Genomic DNA, 19582 nt, shown 5'->3' with positions numbered 1-19582 from the left:
TTATTTAGATGCAGGTATATCCATCTCAGTCGCTGCGAATCTTTATACCAAGTCTCAATACATACATTCATACACATGGAAATAATATATTCCAACACAATTATTTTATAATTGCTTTTGATACAACTATAATGAATTAGGAAGGATTAGGAAAATAAAAGGCATAACTCAGTATCAAAAGGACCCAGGAAGAAGCAGAAAGCTCCTCACATCAGTGTAGGGATCCCTTTTGTTTTGAATTGATTTGAAGGGTTAAACACAAAGACAACGTAGATAAAGGTCAAAATACTGTTCCTTTATTGGGAACTTTTGACGTAGTAAAACCACTCCCAACAGGAGAAAGAGATTACACTTGACATTTCATGCCAGGTCTAAAATAAGTCAGTATTTCCTCGAGGAGAAAGAGTGTGGAGACTTTAGAGAGAGTGGGCAGGAAGCAATGGTCCCCTTGTAAAGATGCAAGCATGTGTGCACAGTCAACAAAACAATAGGATTACGTGGATGTTGACAGACAAACAAAACAACGCCAAATCAATCATTACAGGGTCAGTAGGCCAGTCATGTCTCCGTGGGAGCACATTTCAATTGAATCATAGGTGCTGACAAATTAGAACAAGTTCTTCCACTTTCAACCTTCGTGCAATCTATACGTGAAGCAAACAGTTGTTCTTCCTTTTGTTTCCTCTCACGGTAACATCAACCCCATCGTTTCCAGTCTAGCGAGGTTGTGATCCTGACGCCACTCAGACTCTTCATTCCCATTCGAGAAGAGATGATTCTCAGACACCGGAGACAACTTGGCCGTTGCCAAACGCACGTCATCATCAGGCCTTCCAGTAGAGCTTAGCTACAGTAGGGCGTCCAGTAGAGTAGTAAAGTACAGTGGAGCCCAGGGCGAGGCCGAGTCGGTAGTGGGTGGGCCACTGTGCGGGGGCGGAGCCTGTGTGTGGGCTGGCGTGGTAGACGGGGTGTGGAGGAATGCTTTGAGGTAGGGGTTCCACATGAAGACCCATCCAGATTCAGTCCTGTTGCTCCACAGGCACGACGCAGAGCGCCCGAAAGTAGCGAAAAACAAATTCAATTTGGAGATGTATATATATATATATATATATATATATTATTTACTCTAAAGTATATTCCTATTAATAAAAGGAGACCAGAGGCTCCTTTATGCTAGTTCATGGCACGTCATATTTGTGGAAATGCAAATCACGTATGCACGAGCAAAGTAAGGCCATGGCAGCAGCGCAGAGAGAGCGCGGGCTGCTGGGAGAGAAACAACGTGCGGCTCCGTGGAACCCAGTCCCCTTGCGCCTTCTTTGGTTCAAGCTGCTCGCTGAGCGGGGCATTCAGTTCCCCCCCCCAGCTAGCATTTAGCACCAAGATGGCGGCCAGGCTAATCAGTTTCCATTATGACCTCTGGACAATTCAAACCATTTCTGGCTCTCAAACGGAATGATTCATATAAATATACATATAAATTAAATATGTATACATCAAGATATATATAAATAAAGCTATTTATATCTAGATATATTTAAATAGTGAAAGTTTGCTCAAATGCTGTTAACCAAACAAACAATAACAATGCTTCGGACTGTTTGTGTGTCTGTGTACCTGTGTATGTGTGTATGTGTGTGTGTCTTTTTGTGCGTGTGTGTGTGTGTCCGTGTCTGGTTAGCAGCTCCGTCTGGTGGTGTAGTCCAGAACCATACTGGCGGCACCCAGCAGAGCCGGTTCTTCCAGGTCGGAGGTCACAACCTTGATGCCCTGGGAGGAGGCCAGGGCCCTCTGGGAGATGATGTCCTGGACCGGGGACTGGTAGTACGACGCCAGCACCCCCGACAGGATGACCAGCGACGGGTTGGTCATGTGGAGGATGTTCACCACGGCCACGCCCAGAGCTGTGGAGGCTGCAGAGACCACAACCAGATTACACACAAGAACCGGATTACACACCAGAACCGGATTACACGCCAGGACCAGATTACACGCCAGGACCAGATTACACGCCAGGACCAGATTACACGCCAGGACCAGATTACACGCCAGGACCAGATTACACGCCAGGACCAGATTACACGCCAGGACCAGATTACACGCCAGGACCAGATTACACGCCAGGACCAGATTACACACCAGAACCAGATTACACACCAGAACCAGATTAGGCCTAAAAAAAATAAAATTTGGTTCCTGTTGGTTGTCAGTTGAGGTCATGGGTAGGTAGGGAATTTATTTTATTTTTTTATTTATTTTTTCCAGCGGCAGCGAATGATAGGTAGGTTGTTTTCATTTAAAAACGAGAAAATTCGCTCATCCTTGTACAGAATGAAGAGGTGCTGTACCAAAACGTGATTATAGTTTGCATAAAAAAAAGCTTTTTTTTTTTAAAGCTCATAAAATAATTTGGGTCGCACATAAATTGACAGGGTCGGTCGGAAACCGGAACCAAACAACATTTTTTTTAGGCCTTACACACCAGAACCAGATTACACACCAGAACCACATTACACACCAGGACCAGATTACACACCGGAACCAGATTACACACCGGAACCAGATTACACACCAGAACTCGTTCAAACACCAGAACCACATTACACACCAGAACTAGTTCAAACACCAGAACCAGATTACACACCAGAACTAGTAATAACACGAGAACCCTTTTACACACCAGAACTAGTTCAAACTCCAGAACCAGATTAAACAACACAGCCATGTTATTGACTAGTATGAGGTCATATAGAAGCCACTTTTATCCAGAGCGATTTAAAGCATATATCATCAGTCAATTTCATTCACAGAAACACCCAAACCACATTAAGCAACACCACACCCCACCCGGATAAACACAATAGCAATGTAGTCAGGTGTGTGTATTTGTTTGTCTGTGTGTGTGCATGAATGTGTGTGTGTGTGTCCGGTGTGCATGTATGCAAGGTAAAAAGAGTAACAACTATCCTGAATGAGCAACCTGGAAGGCAAGTCAGCCTCTGCATGTTATACATAATTACTCATTTCTACATAATGACAGCCAGTGTTGTGCCTGAAAACGGTCATTGAACGATAGTTCATGAACTCGTTCATATTTTGGGTGAACATGAACTGAAAGTACAGTATCACTGGCTGATGAACGTTACTGTGAACACGTTCATTCTGGCGTCTGTGAACGGCACGCTCACTTGGTTTAACTTCGTTCAATATGGGGGTTATTTGTTTATCAACACGCCGGATGCGCGCGCAGAACGCCGTGTTGTTTGACCGGTTGCCATGGTAATCTCCGTGTGGTTAATTTGGTTAAAATGAATTAAACTGTAATCGGACAACGCGGTTATATGCTATAGACCCTAGAGTATCTGTGATATAAAGGCTGAGACGAATTTCGAATTATAAATATGTACAATCCATAACGTTATCTCCCGCTGGCTCATAGCTCAGCGGACTAGAATACCTCCTAGAATCATTGCTGGTTGGCCGGAAACGGAAAGGGGGGCTGTTCACGTTTGGTTGTAGTCTTTTCGCTCGGTTCTCCATCTTAACAGGGCTAGAACCGAGCGAAAAGACTACAACCAAACGTGAACACCCCCCCTTTCCGTGCGCTCAATGTGCAATAAAAAAACGATATAAACTGTATTTCGCTACGATACTTGATTCAACCACTCTATTTCATCCTAGAAAAACCACAAAGGGGGCTCAATGTTCAAAATACCGGAAAAAACTAATAGCTCACAGAAACATATTGAAAAAAAGAGCTATGAACTAGTTCATTTTTTGGAATTGTGAACTTAGTTAAAAATTATGAATTATGAACGTTTAACTGAACTAGTTCATTTTAAAATTTGTGAAATGAACTTTGAACTAGTTCACGTAGAAAGTGAACTTTCCCAACACTGATGACAGCTAGAGCACAGTAATATTGGCATAACATGAGTGCATATTAGAATACTATGGAGTGAATGTGGAGTGAATGTTTAAATATTTGGATGCCACCTAGTGGACACATATTTTAATGTATTGTCCATCATGTTGTAGCCTAGTAGAACGAGAACGCATTCACGTGAACAAAACACTAAAGAACTAAACGTTAAACCATCGTCAAGAGGAGCTAATTTGATGGTCAAATCGCTGTTTTAAATGGCTTTATGTCGACCCCAAAACTGCTGTTTCAGTGTTCAAAAACAGCGTCTTAAACGTTTAAGTAACCAAAATGGTGCATTTTACTTCCATTTAAAAGGGTTAGAAGTCGTGACGAGACGTAAGCCTTGTCCCTTTCGGCCTACCATGTGTGTGTGAGTGCGTGCGCGTGTCTGACCTGTCTTCAGGACGGCCTGAGCTTTGGCGTTCCCCTGCTGGGCGGCGCTGATGAGGTGCACGGCGCTGACGGCCTCCACCTTCTTCAACTCCATCCCCTCCATGATAAGAAGGTCCTCTGGAACAGACCAACATCCACACATTAACACACACAACCCCTCTCTCCTGGTCCAGCCTGGTCTCTTGTTAAGCCACGGGGAACCTGGAGGCAGTGGGAATACCAGGATAGGTAATGTTCTGTAAGCCACGGGGAACCTGGAGGCAGTGGGAATACCAGGACGTGTGATGACGACGGAGAGATAGGCAACATTTTCTACAGTCCACGTGGTAGGCTGCTAGACTGATCTACCCAGCATGCATCTGGGGGCGGGACACGCCCACCTGTGATGTCACAAAGGCACGGGGAAGGACCTATTTTTCAAACGGCTTGTAGCGGCGAATCACGCCCGCGGCCGGTGGTAAAACGAGGGGCTCTTTGATGGCTGAGCAGAGTAGTGGGTCCCCTACCGTCGTGCAGCCTCTTGGCCTCGCGCTGCAGGGCCATGCCCGAGGCGTAGGCCTCCACGCAGCCCCGGCTGCCGCACATGCACTCGGGGCCGTCCAGAGACACCATGATGTGGCCCAGCTCCCCCGCGCAGAAGGTGCTGCCGTGCACCAGCTCGTGGTGGTGCACGATGCCCCCCCCGATACCTACACACACACACACACACAGACACACACGCACGCACGCACGCACGCACGCACGCACACAAGCACACACGCAGACACAGAGACACACAGACACACACACAATTATGGAAGATGTCTATGGAACGTGGTTCTGCTAATTATATATTAAATATCGTAAGTGTATTTGTAGCTCCTGTAACAAAAGTATAAAAAGAGATAATCCTGGTCGTGGTCTGAACCTTCTGACCACGGTGAATAAGAAACTTTCAGTTGCATATTCTTCAACATCAACCTAGTCGAGGAAGACGTCATGCACAAGATGTAGCTTTTCAGTACAAGTCCAATGCTAGTTCAGAACTAGTCAGATACGAGTCCTGTACTAGTCCGATACTGGTCTTTAACTAGTCCTATACTAGTTTTCCCTCATCTTCCCAAACATAACAACACTTCTTGTTTGTCGTCTTGGTACTGAAGCGCTACAGTTGTCATGGCGACGGCCAGGTGAGGTCGCCATGCGTGTGCACAGCCTCCACGTGCGTGCGTGCGGCGTATTTCCTGACCTGTGCCGGTGATGATGGTGACGAAGTTCTCCACGCCCTGGCCGTGGCCGAACTTCTTCTCCGCCAGCGCCGCACAGTTGCCGTCGTTGTCCAGCCAGACGGGGAGGTGCAGCGCGTCCGAGAGCGGCGTGCGCAGGTCCACCGACGACCACTCCTGGATCAGCTTGGTGGAGTGGAGGATCACCCCTTCCTGGGGGTTGACCCGCCCCCCCGTGGACACCCCTGCCAGGGGGAGACGGAGGGGTAACCGTTAGCTACTGCCGTAGGAATTACAATTACTTTGACCTACTTTGGAAAAGCTAAAGTCCTGGATCGGTGAAGGGGTAGAGGCCCAGTAATTGCAAAAGGAGTGATCTACAAAAGGCCTACCGGCTGCCGGGGCCAGCATAGCTGCCCCTACGACCGTTGGAAAGGGAGGGCCGGGGGGGGCTAATTAATTTGGTTGCAATCTCACCGCTAAACGCCACTGAATCCGTCACACTGCATCTTGAATGGCATTCTGTTCCACAGTCGGATTTCACAGTTGGCATAAGATAATTGCATTAGACTAACGTTGATCATCATCAGAAAATAATTAATGAGAAGGAGCGCAATCTACTTTTGTTGCGGCGGCTGCGGAATAGCCGGTCAGAGTACAGACGTGGTTATGTTCCATTAAGGCTTCTGTATTCGGGAGGGCGGCCGTACAGCTCCTGACTGGTCGACTGATGGGCTAATTCAGTGATGCATGGCTGTGTGTCACAGATCTTCACCCGAAAGTGCCTATGAATTACAGATCTCCACTACTCGAGAACGCTAAGCCAAGAGAGTCGGGTCAAACTGAACCAGTCCAGTGGGCCCCTGCACTATGGCCCCCATCTTGAATATTAATACTCATGACATGTTTCATACGTTGGGTCTGCAGTCGTCCTATCGTAATGGGCGTAACAGACATGGGGATCACTTGCCCTGTGGTCTTTTGGAACACGAGTTCAAAGAAAACCTTTCTTTAATTTGCGTGTCTATTTCATGACACCAGTACGGGTGTGTGCGTGGGTGTTTACTGAGTATATATATTTGTATTTGCATGTGTGAGCATACATATGCGTCTGTGCGCACGTGCGTGCGCGTGCGTATGCGTGTGCAGATGTCTATGCGCATGTTCGTACCGACTCCCAGTATTCTGCAGTTGAGGCGGACGGCGTCCTGGATGGCGTCCTGGCTCATGCTGAGGATGAGCTGGATCCTGGACTCGTAGGTCTTGGGGTTGGGCTTACAGTACTTCCTCATGATCTTCCCCTGGAGGAGAGACGTGAGCGGAGGGGCAGAGATGAGCATTCAACTGGACTCTTGAATTGAACTGAACTGTGTGGATGTGGATGTGGCTGTGTGTGTGTGTGTGTCTGTGAGTCTGTGTGTGTGTCCGTGAGTCTATGTGTCTGTGTGTGTCCGTGCGCGTGTCCGTGAGGCCCGCCTACCCTCATGCTGACGATGGCCACGCGGAGGTTGGTGCCCCCCAGGTCCACGGCCAGGGCGCACTGGGTCTCCAGGATGTGGTCGATGTCCTGGGAGAAGGCCTCCTTCACGGGCGGGAAGCAGAAGCTCTTCTGCAGCGGCTCGTCCAGCTTGATGCTCCGCAGGAACTTCAGGATCCGCGGCACCGCGTTCCCGTCGCCGTAGATCTTAGAGCTGGAGGACGGCAACACATACACCGTCACTCCCTAGCAACACCTACACCGTCACTACCTGGCAACACATACACCGTCACTCCCTAGCAACACATACACCGTCACTCCCTAGCAACACCTACACCGTCACTACCTGGCAACACATACACTGTCACTCCCTGGCAACACATACACCGTCACTCCCTGGCAACACATACACCGTCACTCCCTAGCAACATATACACCGTCACTCACTAGCGACACATATACATCACTCCACACTCCACATTTCCATAAGACATGTTGTTCTGAAGACACCAAGACACGGCGTCCTCTCGGTTATCATATATAGTAACGGTTTCACTGTTTGTGCTGCGCTTATCGCCCTTGAGGGGAACTGAGACGGCCCCAGCTGACAGAGACGCAGCAATACCACCAGCTACATCCTGTGACGGACGAAAGTAGTAGTGGCGTCCCTATCTGCAGCTGTGCCCTCATGCCTTCCCTGTTTTAATACTGCAGTGGGCCCACAGTGGGCCCACTGTGGGGCTCACTGCAGCGGTTCAACCTTTGCGTGCTCGTCGAGTGGCCTCGCTGTGCCGAGACATACAAATTCTACCTTATTTGTTTTTTTTTGCAATAGACACGTTATCAATACAGGTCAAAGACTTTCCACCCCATAAGTGATGGGGTATGTGTCGCCAGGTCGGGATGGTGGATGGGTTGCTGGAAATGTCAGAGCAACCCATCCACTATCACTCCCTAGTAGGTGTGTAGGTCAGTGCCTAGGGTAGGACTGTAGGTCGGTGCCTGGGGTAGGACTGTAGGTCGGTGCCTGGGGTAGGGCGGTAGGTCGGTGCCTAGGGTAGGGTTGTAGGTCGGTGCCTAGGGTAGGGTTGTAGGTCGGTGCCTAGGGTAGGGTGGTAGAGGTACTCTCTGAGCGTGTACAGGCCGCTTGTCTCACCAGGGGTAGCGCTTTCCAAACTGCAGCTCCAAGGCGTGGTAGATCTTGTTGTGGGTGTCAGCGTCCCGGACGTGGAGAACGTTCTCTCCTGATGGGAGGAGAGGGACGTTAAACAATCGCACCCCACCTCAAACTACTGGTCTGGCTACCTGTCTGTCCATCTGCCTGTCTGTCTCTCTACCAGTGTCTAAATGTCTGCCTGTCTTTCTACCCGTCTCTCTCCCCGTCTGTCCCTCCACCCGTCTGTCTTCCCGTCTGTCTATCTGTCTCTCTCCCTGTCGGGTCTCTCCACCTCTCTTTCACCCTGTGTGTCTACCGGTCTCTCTGCCCGTCTGTCTCTCTACCCGTCTGTCTTCCCGTGTCTGTACCCCTTTGTCTCACTGTCTGTCTTCCCCTGTGTGTCTACCTGTCTCTCGGCCCGTCTGTCTGGAGCCCAGGTTGATGACGGGGGTCCCGTAGGCCCCGGCCTCGCGGACCCCACAGCTGCTGTTCCCGATCATGCAGCCGGCGTGGGCCACCAGCTGGATGAACTGCTCGAACGGGATGTGCTTCATCGCCCGGAAGTTGGGGTGCTGCTCGATGCCCTTCATCCGCATCACGCGCACCATCCCCTTACTTCCTGTGGACACAGGAAGGAGCCGGCGTCAGACTCTCAGTGCGGTGGTGTTTATTAGTTCAAGGGGACGAGGGTGTGTATTCAAGCTATGCTATACCTACGGAAATAAAATGACGATGGGGCATATAAAAAAATAATGGAACGTCTCAATATTATATTCCGAATTTAAATGATTATTAATATCACTGACGCCAAATGATAAATGTATAATGAGTTCACTAAGTTCCTAGTTCACTAAGGTGTTGATATTAATGATAAATCATAATGGCATAATATGTGTTCACTACAGTATTAATACGGGTGCTAAATCATAATAGCATAACATGAGTTCACTAAAGTATAACAGTGATAACAGTGGAGCCCCTGGCCGGGTCAGACCTGCGTCGATGTTGGGGAACAGGATGAGCGTCTTCTTGTTGAAGGAGATGAGGGCGTCCAGCATGAGGCCGTAGATCTTGATGGAGCCCTGGATGTCCGTGGTGACCGGGTGTTGCAGGGCCACGATGTACTGGTTCTCCTGCACCATGTCCCCTGACACACACACACACACAACTAGGGTCACACCGAGTAATACGCTCGCGTCAACACCGGTATTACCGGTATAAACGCAGTGCCGCCGCTCCCATAACGCGCACTACGCGCTGCGCGTAGGGCCTCAAGTCCTGAGGGGGCCCCCAAAAAAAATAAATAATAATAATAATAATAATAATTAATTATTACCTTTTTATTATTACCCCCCCCGTCAACAATCGTTTGCTACCACCCCCCCCCCCCCGTCAACAATCGTTTGCTACCCCCCCCCGTCAACAATTGTTTGCTACCCCCCCGCTCAACAATTCAGCACAGGGGGCTGGTAGGGTTATGCTTAGGGCCCCAAAATAGCTAGCAGCGGTACTGTACAAACGGTATTAACTTTGAAACTAGGTCAACCGCCATCTTCTCCGTCAACTCTCCCCTCACACTCGGTGACAGCGGCTGGCAGCGCGCCAATTCTCGGGCGTCTTATAACGTTCTATGTATAATAGTATAATATAATTGTATCTATCATAGTATCACGGCCAAAAGCTCTGTGCGCCTCCGGATGGCCGTAGCGCGGGGAGCTCACGTAGGGATTGGGCTTCGCGGGGTTTGTTTACCGGCGTTGCTATGGTTACCGGTCTTGTAAGGAAGCGCGCCAATTCTCTTCCGCACAGAGCAGAACTGTGGCCTATTCTACACATTTAAATTTTCTTAATTATAATTATATTATTCATTTATACTGAATTTGTTTTTTATTACTGAAAAAAATAAATAAAAATAAACTCGGTGTTGCCGGTGTTAGTAATCGGTGTTGGCCTCAACACCGGTAACAGCGGTAACACCGGTAATACCGTATACCGCGGCAACCCTAACACACACACACACACACACACACACATAAGTACATGTGCACAGACGAGCATCCCCCCTATGTGCCCGGCCCTCACCCAGCCAGGTGTGGATGGTGTCCAGGTGGTTGTTCTTGGTGGGCGACAGCAGCTTGTCGTAGGAGGGGCAGCCGGCCAGCAGGATGCGGCTGTGGTCCTCGCACATGGCGATGAGGTGCTGCTCGGCGCTGCGCGTGCAGCAGGCGTGGTAGTGGGACAGCTTACTGATGGCGTGGCGGATGGAGTCGTCGATCGTCCCGCTCACCTGGACGGGGGGGATGGAGGGGGGGCATCAGGGGAGAACGGAGAGATGGTTGGATGGATGAAAAGAAAACTAGGAAAGAAAATAATGATGGTTTCCCAAATACACTTTTGTTAACAGGTGTGTTTCCCTCAACCGCGTCCCCCCCCCCACCTTCCTCTGCTCCCCCACCCCCCCCCCCCAACCTCTCCACCCTCCCCCTTCTGCTCACCAACCCCTCCCCCCCCCCCCCCTCCTCAACCACCTCTGTTCTCTCCCTTTATATTAACCCACCTCTCCCCCCCCCTTCGTTCACCCACCCCTAACCCCCCCCCGTTCACCCACCTCTCCCCCCTCCAGGTGCAGGATCCTGATGTTCATGAGGGCGGCGGCGGTGGCCAGCGCCAGGGCGTCGAAGCGGTCGCCGTGGACGACCAGGATGTCGGGGCGCAGCCGCTGCAGCACGTCGGGCAGCTTGACCAGGGCCAGGCCCACGCTCTCCACCATGGCCGCCTCGTCCTCCCCCCGCACGATGGTGTGCAGCTTGGAGCTCACGTCGAAGTCGTCCTGCTCGATCATCCGGAAGGTGTTCCTGGAGGGGGGGGGGGGGGGGGGGGGGGGGGGGGGTTCGTTACCAACACATAGGATTGGCCAGATGCGGATTTCATTTCTGCACCCTCAAACTCAAGTTTGAGTTCATAACAACAAATGAGTGGTGGTAGGTAGCACACAGTGACAGTCAAAGTGCTCTCTTAGATCCATAACCCTGTGAGAGCGTAAGAGAGAGTTTGTGTTGGAAGAAGACCATCGAGAGCACTGGTGGTTCCTAACCTGGGGGTGGGGGGGCCTACGGGGCAGATGGGGTCAGGGGATTGGTGCATTTCAAAAAAGGTCTCTTAAAAAAAACAATGAGAAACTAGCCACTAATCAGTGAGTGAACTGCCAACGTCAGTACAGAGATGGTTGCTTAGCTACCATGCCGCTTTGCCAGGCAAACCTGTTTGGGAGGTCGGGTGCGCTATTCAAATTCCTGTAGGGGGGACACAACACTGGAGGAGGTGTCACAAGGTCCACGCATGGTTGGCAACACACAGCGTAAGACTCACAACCCACATGACCCACGCCTCTTCCTTTTTTTTTTTTCTGACGACCTGACTTTACGGTTCTGTGGCATTGTTCTAGAAAGACAAAGAACGGAGTTTGAGACTTGTAGGTGATTCTTCTACGAGATAGATCCCAGTCAGCCAGATGCCACACTGCCTCGCCCTGAAGGCACAGAGGGCAGGCCGGGTATTGTGGACGGCTCCTTCCTGGGGGTTGGGGTTGGGATGGGGGGGTGGGGGGGGTTAAAGGCCCTCACATCGACCCTTGGGGGCGCTTACCCGTAGTCATCGATGAGATGCGAGCCCAGGACCATCACCTCCAGCTCGAAGCTCTCCGGGTGGGCTTTGATCCCAAACATGATGGGAGCTAGCTTGGAGTAGTCGGCGCGGTTGCAGGTAGCGACACACACCCTCAGCTTCCTCTTAGACACCATCTGGCAACGCACACACACACACACTTACTTACTTACTTACTACTTCAAGCTACAAAAACAAAAGACACACAGACTTAGACACTGACAAGACATACAGATAGAAACAGAAGACCGACAGACAGAAAACAGGCCGATAGAGACAGACAGGCCAACAGAGACAGACAGACAGGCCAACAGAGACAGACAGACAGACAGGAAGGCAGTACCTGATTCTGTTCCTCCATCATTCCTCGCTCCATTTTCTCACTTCTTCTCTGCAAGTTCAGGTAGTAGAGTTGCTAATGAGAGAGAAATGGACCAACAGTACAGTGTTTAATGAGAGAGCGAGACAGAGGAACACAATACAGTTCTTAATGAGAAAGAGAGAAAGACAGACAGACAGACAGAGGTCAAACAGCTCTTACGATACATATTAAACTAAGCTCTTGAAACAACAACCAATTAAAAATAAACCATGAGTAGTTTCTGGGCCTTGGTTTTCTGTGATGCCACTAGACTGGCCAGCAAATCACAGAAATTATTTTCTGCAAAAACAAAGGGCGTGCTTTCTTTCTTCTCCAATTTTGAGAGAGTCCCTGTCACACCACGTCCAGCCCGCAGTCCTAGGTCTTTCGGTGTCCCTTTTTGAATGACATTAGGACAAATACGGACTACTGCCACCTGCTGGTAGGGAGTGTTATTGCGGCTATAACTGCGGCTTCTTTGTTTTTGTTTTTTTATTGGGGGTGGTTGGCGATCACACCGGCTGTGCGTGCTCCAGCAGTGATGATGTTGGTCTAAAGGTACATCTTGTATCAGCGTGCCGTTGGCTAGGTTTAGGCCTAGCCTTGGAGGAACCGTGTTGCCATGGTGTCGTAGCCCGAAACTTGAAATCATGCATGAATGACTAGTGGGTCAACAGGCAGACACACAATACCAGCTGCCTCACCCCACAACAGGTTTTTGTAGGCTGTGTTTAAGCATTCCTTCTATTCAGACTGATGGTGGGAAGAGGTGACAATATTCCTAATCACAACAAAAAATACCAGTATTTTTGGTAAGTATCGAATCGAAATGTTAAAGCAATGCAGGAACTGAAGTTCTGTGTTTAAAGGAACAATCCCTGAAGTCAAAATAAAAGCTCATGAATCGTAAGGCTATTATTTATTTATTTTGTATTATTTTTACAGGGAAGTATTAAAAGGGTAACAATTCAAAACGGGCCTGTTTCAGGTTCAGGTTCCTGTTGTGCAGCGCTCACCCGTTCGATAGGAAAATTGCCAGCACACATCACATTTAGACACAGCAGATAACAGGGCCATACCCCGCTAGCAATAGGTTGTGCATCAAAGCACACTGTGTGTGTATTGTAGTTGGCCGTAAAACATAAAATCTGAATACAAAAAACAAAGGCAACCAACAGCCCAACCAAACCCACAGGCTGGCAGGTGCGTGTTTATTCTATACTGAACTGACAGTTACTGTTAAACTGGAGATACCTGTATGATGTGCAGGAGGGTCTATGGTCATTGTATTCATGACACTGTTATCAGGGTATAACCCTGTGTCTTATTAATGCATCCTTATGTGTATTGTAACGCTTTGTCTTATGTTTTTAACTATGTTTTATGCATGTAACACTATATCTCATAGTTACAATTACATCTTAAGTCTGTAATCCTATTTCTTATGCATGTAACCTTATACTGTATGTATGTATTATGTTTTTAAGTTTATGTCTTATGCTGCCTCTTGATTATTAAAACATTGATATCTTATCCGGTCAAAGTAGGGTTCTAATTAACTGAATGAGCTGACTGATCTACCGGTCAAACCCTGGAGTAAATATTTGACCACACGCACCAAGGACACACACACACACACACACACACACACACACACACACACACACACACACACACACACACACACACACACACACACACACACACACACACACACACACACACACACACACACACACACACACACACACACACACACTCACTGGGTCCAGTGTGTCCCCAACACACCCCCCCAAGTGTGGGTCACCTGATCCAGCAGATGAAGCATGAACAGATCAAAATGGCTGCTGCCAAATCTACCAAATAAACATCCCCATTGACCTTTGATGATTGGGAGGAAACACTATATTAGTTAAGGGAGTCTGTAGGGGGGACACAATACTGGAGGATGTGTCACAAGGTCCACGTTATGGTTGGCAACACGCCGCTTAAGATTCACAACCCACATGACCACCCCCCCCCCCCCCCCCCCCCCCTCAAACACACACATACTTGAGCCAGCTCATGCAGGAAGCAGAGACGTGTATCAAGACACTGAACACAGAGGAAACTCTAGAGAGAGGCGACTGGTAATCGAGAGCTATAGATGCTACCGAGGGATAGATGCTACACACAGATATGAGAGAGAGAGAGAGAGAGAGAGAGAGAGAGAGAGAGAGAGAGAGAGAGAGAGAGAGAGAGAGAGAGAGAGAGAAGAGAGAGAGAGAGAGAGAGAGAGAGAGAGAGAGAGAGAGGAGAAGAGAGAGAGAGAGAGAGAGAGAGAGGAGAGAGTGGAGAGAGAGAGAGAGAGAGAGAGAGAGAGAGAGAGAGATGTTAAGACAGCAAGATGAAATAAAGGTTTCTGACTCACGTGGGGGTTCCTGCCGACAGATTTAAAGCGCGATTCCATACTAACACACACTGTTGTCGGTCTGTCACTACCTGTCTGTCTGTCTGTCTGTCTGTCGTATGCTATGCTTCGGTCTGCTAATTCCAGGCTAGCTCATCCACCAGAATAAGGGAGGCGGGGAGGAGCGGAGAGGCAGAAAGCCACAATTATGCAGCACTGGGGGAGGGGAGGCTCCCTCCGCTGGTGACAAGCTGACGTCAAGCCTCCTGGTTGGCTGAGCTCGAGGGGGGAGGGGCCCAGTTTACAATTCCCCAGGGAATTGGTTAGGAGCCCTGTGGTCAAATGAGATTGCTCAACTATTGGCCACTACGAAGTCTACGCTACCCAATATATTGGGTGTAATAACTCCTCTACAATATTTAATACTTTTTATAAAGTACCCAGGGCCACAGACACTATTCTTTGTATATATATATTATAAAGTCACCCAGACCAACCAGAGACTATACCAGTTTCTCCATCATTCAGCCATTCTCTACATCTAACGCAAAGCTTAAGAGTGAACAGCTGTCAAAATTAGAGTTTGTTCTCATGGTACAGTCAAAGTCTTGAGATGCTACATGATAATGAACAGGACATCCTGTTGCTGTAAAGCTTAAACAAACAGCAATGAGGATATTCTCTCTCTCTCACTCTCTCTTCTTCAGAGGCAGCAAATCTTCTCAGTCCGTGGTACACACACACACACACACACACACACACACACACACACACACACACACACACACACACACACACACACACACACACACACACACACACACACACACACACACACACACACACACACTTCTGATTTGTTATATACTTTAGACTGTCATTTTAAGCATTTTCCATTACTTATTCTCTACCCCTGAACTGACTTTAAAGGCTCACTGAAGACGCTGTTTATTATTCATCCATTCATAGGCATTCCAAGTAGCCTCAAAATGTCAGAATCCATTTGTTTTGAACATGGTCCAACGAGGCAGCCCTACACGCGAGGATGACTTGTTGGCTGAAAGGTTTACCCACCTTCGAAGAGATTTGCATTTAAACATATCTAACATAGCTGATATACCTGATATGCCTCCATTGTCACAAAGAGAAAACTGAGACAGAGTTTCTTTCCCCAGGCCAATAGGCCCCCCAACCAAGTCACACATGCTGTCCAATTCATGCACACATGCAGACAATGACACATTTGTATTTTTCAAACTGTTTCAGATTTGTATTCTACATTAGGGCTAATTGTTTAATTGTTATTTTATTTCTCACCTTATTTTTAATATTTAATATTTAGGAATGTTGCACAATCTCTGCAGACACTGCCACCTTTTCATTTCTTGTATGCATGTGACCAATACAACTCTTGAATCTCTATCTACTGGAGCCATATCACGCTCTAACAACCAAGTTGTATAACCACAGGACATAACTACAACGAAGATCTTTTGATTTCGCTAGTCTCGCTTTATCTCGTCTCCGTCAAAGACATGGACTCAAAAGAGGGCTTCCGTGTTTCAGATCAAGTGTAAACACTGGTCAAGTGTCAGACCTTGCGCTTCACTATGCACCAGTAAGAGGATGGGGAAGACACCCACGCACGCACCCACCTAAACGACACATCATGACGGTCATCGCCCTTCCTTCATTCATTCACTCACTCAACTAACTATGACACTGAACAGGATTTTGGCATCTCCTTAGCAAATAAAACATGTTGTTGAATCAACCCCTGCAGTACCATGGTAAAAAAAACGAACCGTTGAGCAAGATTGTCTGTAAACAAACCGGTCAAGCAATATTGTCTCATGATAAATATGAAGATAGATAGCATTAGCAGCATTGCAGAGCAAAGAGCTGCCATTAAAGCATCGCAGCTAACTGCATTAGCTCATCCCCGAGTTCAGCCACTACGACTCTACATACTTTTAATTCATACAAGTTTGTTGGCGATTCTAACACATCGTGTATGGGACTATGACGATGCTATGGGTGTCTTTTATTAGCGAGGCAAAGTAATAAAAAACCCACTCACGTTAAAAGCATGATATATCGAAGTTGGAATAAGTTTTCAACCAACACTGACTAGATCGCTAGCTAACCTAGTAACCACACGATCCATGTAAAACAAGGCAAGTCAGGAAACATACCTTTAAACGGCCAGACTCGTCCACCTCATCTCACGACAGACTGTAAAGTAAAAGGCTGGTGTGGGGAGGTTTCTATCATCGGCATGGGGCGATCCAGGCTCCAGATAAACTACGCAGAAGAAGACCCTCGGAGAAGCTATCAATGCAAGAGACCGCAAGGTGCCACTGGGAGATGTAGTTCCATTACGGGGTATGAACTCCAAAAAAATTATCTCATTAGATAAGGCTTTATTGATGAGGTATAATGCAAATCATCCGGTGTTACAGCAGTTAAGAAAAGGAGAGAGCAAATCAAACAAGATAGGATAAGTATATACTAAGAGTAAGTGTTCAAAATGAAATAACTACACACTATATCTATGCAAAATACACATATATATATATATATATATATATATATATATATATATATATATATATATATATATATATATATGTTTATATGTATAGACTTCATGCACACACACACATGCACAGTTCAGCAAGCCATGCAGTTTGCTGGGTGGGCGCGTAAGTGTGTATTTTTGTGCGTGTGTGTGTGTGTGTGTGTGTGTGTGTGTGTGTGTGTGTGTGTGTGTGTGTGTGTGTGTGTGTGCGTGTGCGTGTGCGCGCGTGTGCGTGTGCGTGTGTGTGTGTGTGTGTGTGTGTGTGTGTGTGTGTGTGTGTGTGTGTGTGTGTGTGTGTGTGTGCAGTGGCGCAAAAAGTGGGTATGCACTATATGCGGCGCATAGGGGCGCCGCACCAGAGGGTGCGCCAAAGCGATGGAATATCGCGATGATCAATAACAGAGGACGTCACTGATAAGGCGCCCCCCCGCTCCTTCGCCTCCCTCCCCCCCTCCTCCCCACACGGCGCTTCAGTGGGCGCCGTGTGGGGAAGAAAAAGATAGGAACTTGTTTGTGGTTATTTTGTTTTACTTCAAACTCTATGCAAGTCTTTGTTTTATGTCAATATAACCAGTAAAAACGGAGTTATAAAGTTGATACTTTATAACTCCGTTAATAATCCAAAAGTTAATAAATGAATAATCCAAAAAAATAAATAAAGATTATTATCGTATCTGAATCGAGACTGAATCGTTCTACACAGTATTGCGATGCATCAAAGAATCGATTATTTTTCCCACCCCTATTGGTTACTGTACTCCAACAGTTCTAACAGAGTCTATTGTTTTGCTTGTAAGCTTTTTGGTGAAGCTAGAGTTGCTGACACGCGCCTTGTGGTGAGGTATAAACTGGCAGTGTCTTTCAAAGATACTGAAGCACAGGAAACAAGTGGTTACCACATAAATGCTTATCTGATGTGGAAAGAATTGGCATCCCGCTTATGCCTATAGGTAAAATAGCGAATTGCAGAGAGCCTGTTGACTAGAGTGATCGACTGCATACTCTTCCTTGCAGAAAGAAACCTGCCACTGAGGGGGACAAAATGCACAGTTAGGACATCCTAGAAATGGAAATTTTCTGGGTATCCTTGATCTCTTATAGCACGGTATGATGTTACACTGGCAGAGCATCTTCGAAAGGCTGCCTCTAAAAAAACACCGGATATCTGTCCTGGTGCACTCAAAATGAATTTTTTGATTCGATATCAGAGTGTGTTTTAGGTCAAATTTGTGCCCAGATCAAAGGGGTGTGGGGGGGGGGGGGGGGGCGCCTGCTATGTGTCTGCATACCCCCAGAAAGTAGGCAGTCGCGCCACTGTGTGTGTGTGTGTCTGTCTGTCTGTCTGTCTGTCTGTCTGTCTGTCTGTCTGTCTGTCTGTCTGTCTGTCTGTCTGTGTGTGTGTGTGTGTGTGTGTGTGTGTGTGTATGTGCGTGTGTGTGTTTGTGTGTGTCTGTCTGTCTGTCTGTCTGTCTGTCTGTCTCTCTGTCTGTATGTGTTAGTGTGTGTGTGTGTGTGTGTGTGTGTGTGTGTGTGTGTGTGTGTGTGTGTGTGTGTGTGTGTGTGCGCGTGTGTGTGTGTTTGTGCGCGTGTTTTTCTAAAGAATTGAGAGGAAAGTGATAGAGAAAGGAAGAGATGCAATAAGATAACAGCCTGAACTAGTTCCATCACAGTCTCTCAACTCATACATTTCTCTCGGCCTCCTATATGCGGACTATGCGGTTGCATTGGCGCCCGGATCCACCAGGGGGCCTCAAGATGCCATTTTATGTGTTTATTAAAATGATCGGTCTTCCTTGGCACATCAGCGCCCTCGTGTGTTTTGTGAAAGCATGCACAACTTAAACTAATACCTAATGCTAAACCTAAACAAATAAAATAAACAAATATAGATAGGCTGCTAAGATCTATAAACGTTATTTGTAAGCCGCTGCAAAATATGTGTCTTGTAAGCAAATCTACTTCAAGTATTTTTAAGGCTGCTATATGCTAGTGTCCAAGAGCTACGAGTTTACCAGGATCTAGCCTCCTTTCCTCTTAATTAACGACGATGAATTGATGCATCTAAATATTTAATGCAGGCCCCCGGATCACCTTAGTGGATTAGGAATCCCCCACCCTAGTTTCAAAACGCTAGGGGGCCCCCAAGCAACCTCTTTCATAGGACCCCCTAAAAGCGAGAAACGGTCCTGCCCTCCCCCTCTCCTCTGATACTCTCTTCTCCTTCTCCCTCATCTCCTCTCCTCTCCCTCCACTGCCACTAGACATGTATTAAACAGGAGGATCTGTCAAACACACACGCCTCTCCTCGTCACGTGATTTATTTTTTATGTCCCAGTGTACTCGTGGCGGGTCGTCACACACCATCGCGCAGCTCTCAAATTGTAGCCCACGCTAGTTCGCCAGTAAACCACGAGGGGCGACAGAGCCGTGTC

The 19582-nt window shown here is 47.7% G+C and overlaps 1 protein-coding gene across 2 annotated transcripts; it reads right to left on the bottom strand.

Annotated features, from left to right (window-relative positions):
* Nucleotides 1-100: 100 nt before the first annotated feature.
* Nucleotides 101-16925, bottom strand: gne (glucosamine (UDP-N-acetyl)-2-epimerase/N-acetylmannosamine kinase). 2 transcript variants are annotated; one of them, XM_060048089.1, is made up of 14 exons: nucleotides 16765-16925; nucleotides 12163-12234; nucleotides 11802-11956; nucleotides 10765-11011; nucleotides 10239-10443; nucleotides 9151-9303; nucleotides 8563-8775; nucleotides 8157-8244; nucleotides 7004-7214; nucleotides 6695-6824; nucleotides 5547-5768; nucleotides 4825-5007; nucleotides 4319-4435; nucleotides 101-1913 (listed from the first exon to the last, which is right to left on the bottom strand). In XM_060048089.1, exons 2-14 carry the CDS (start codon nucleotides 12193-12195, stop codon nucleotides 1678-1680), a joined length of 2193 nt encoding a protein of 730 aa, XP_059904072.1. In that variant the 5' UTR covers nucleotides 12196-12234; nucleotides 16765-16925; the 3' UTR covers nucleotides 101-1677. The 2 variants fall into 2 exon arrangements, with proteins under 2 accessions (XP_059904072.1, XP_059904068.1); XM_060048085.1 differs by lacking the exon at nucleotides 16765-16925 and adding an exon at nucleotides 14591-15158.
* Nucleotides 16926-19582: the final 2657 nt, after the last annotated feature.

This window comes from Gadus macrocephalus, chromosome 3 (assembly GCF_031168955.1).
Source record: "Gadus macrocephalus chromosome 3, ASM3116895v1".
NCBI lineage: Eukaryota > Metazoa > Chordata > Actinopteri > Gadiformes > Gadidae > Gadus > Gadus macrocephalus.
Note: the sequence above shows the minus strand (reverse complement) of the source record. Positions and strands in the feature narration are given on the sequence as shown.

What these genes read in the sequence shown, in the direction of transcription:
- gne (XM_060048085.1), bottom strand. Translation starts at nt 14,629, where the DNA reads ATGGAATCGCGCTTTAAATCTGTCGGCAGGAACCCCCAC. An exon ending in TGATGGAGGAACAGAATCAG is followed by an intron (nt 11,957 to 12,162) that starts GTACTGCCTTCC and finishes GTGCGTTGCCAG; the next exon opens with ATGGTGTCTAAGAGGAAGCT. An exon ending in CACCATCCACACCTGGCTGG is followed by an intron (nt 9,304 to 10,238) that starts GTGAGGGCCGGG and finishes TGTGTGTGTCAG; the next exon opens with GGGACATGGTGCAGGAGAAC.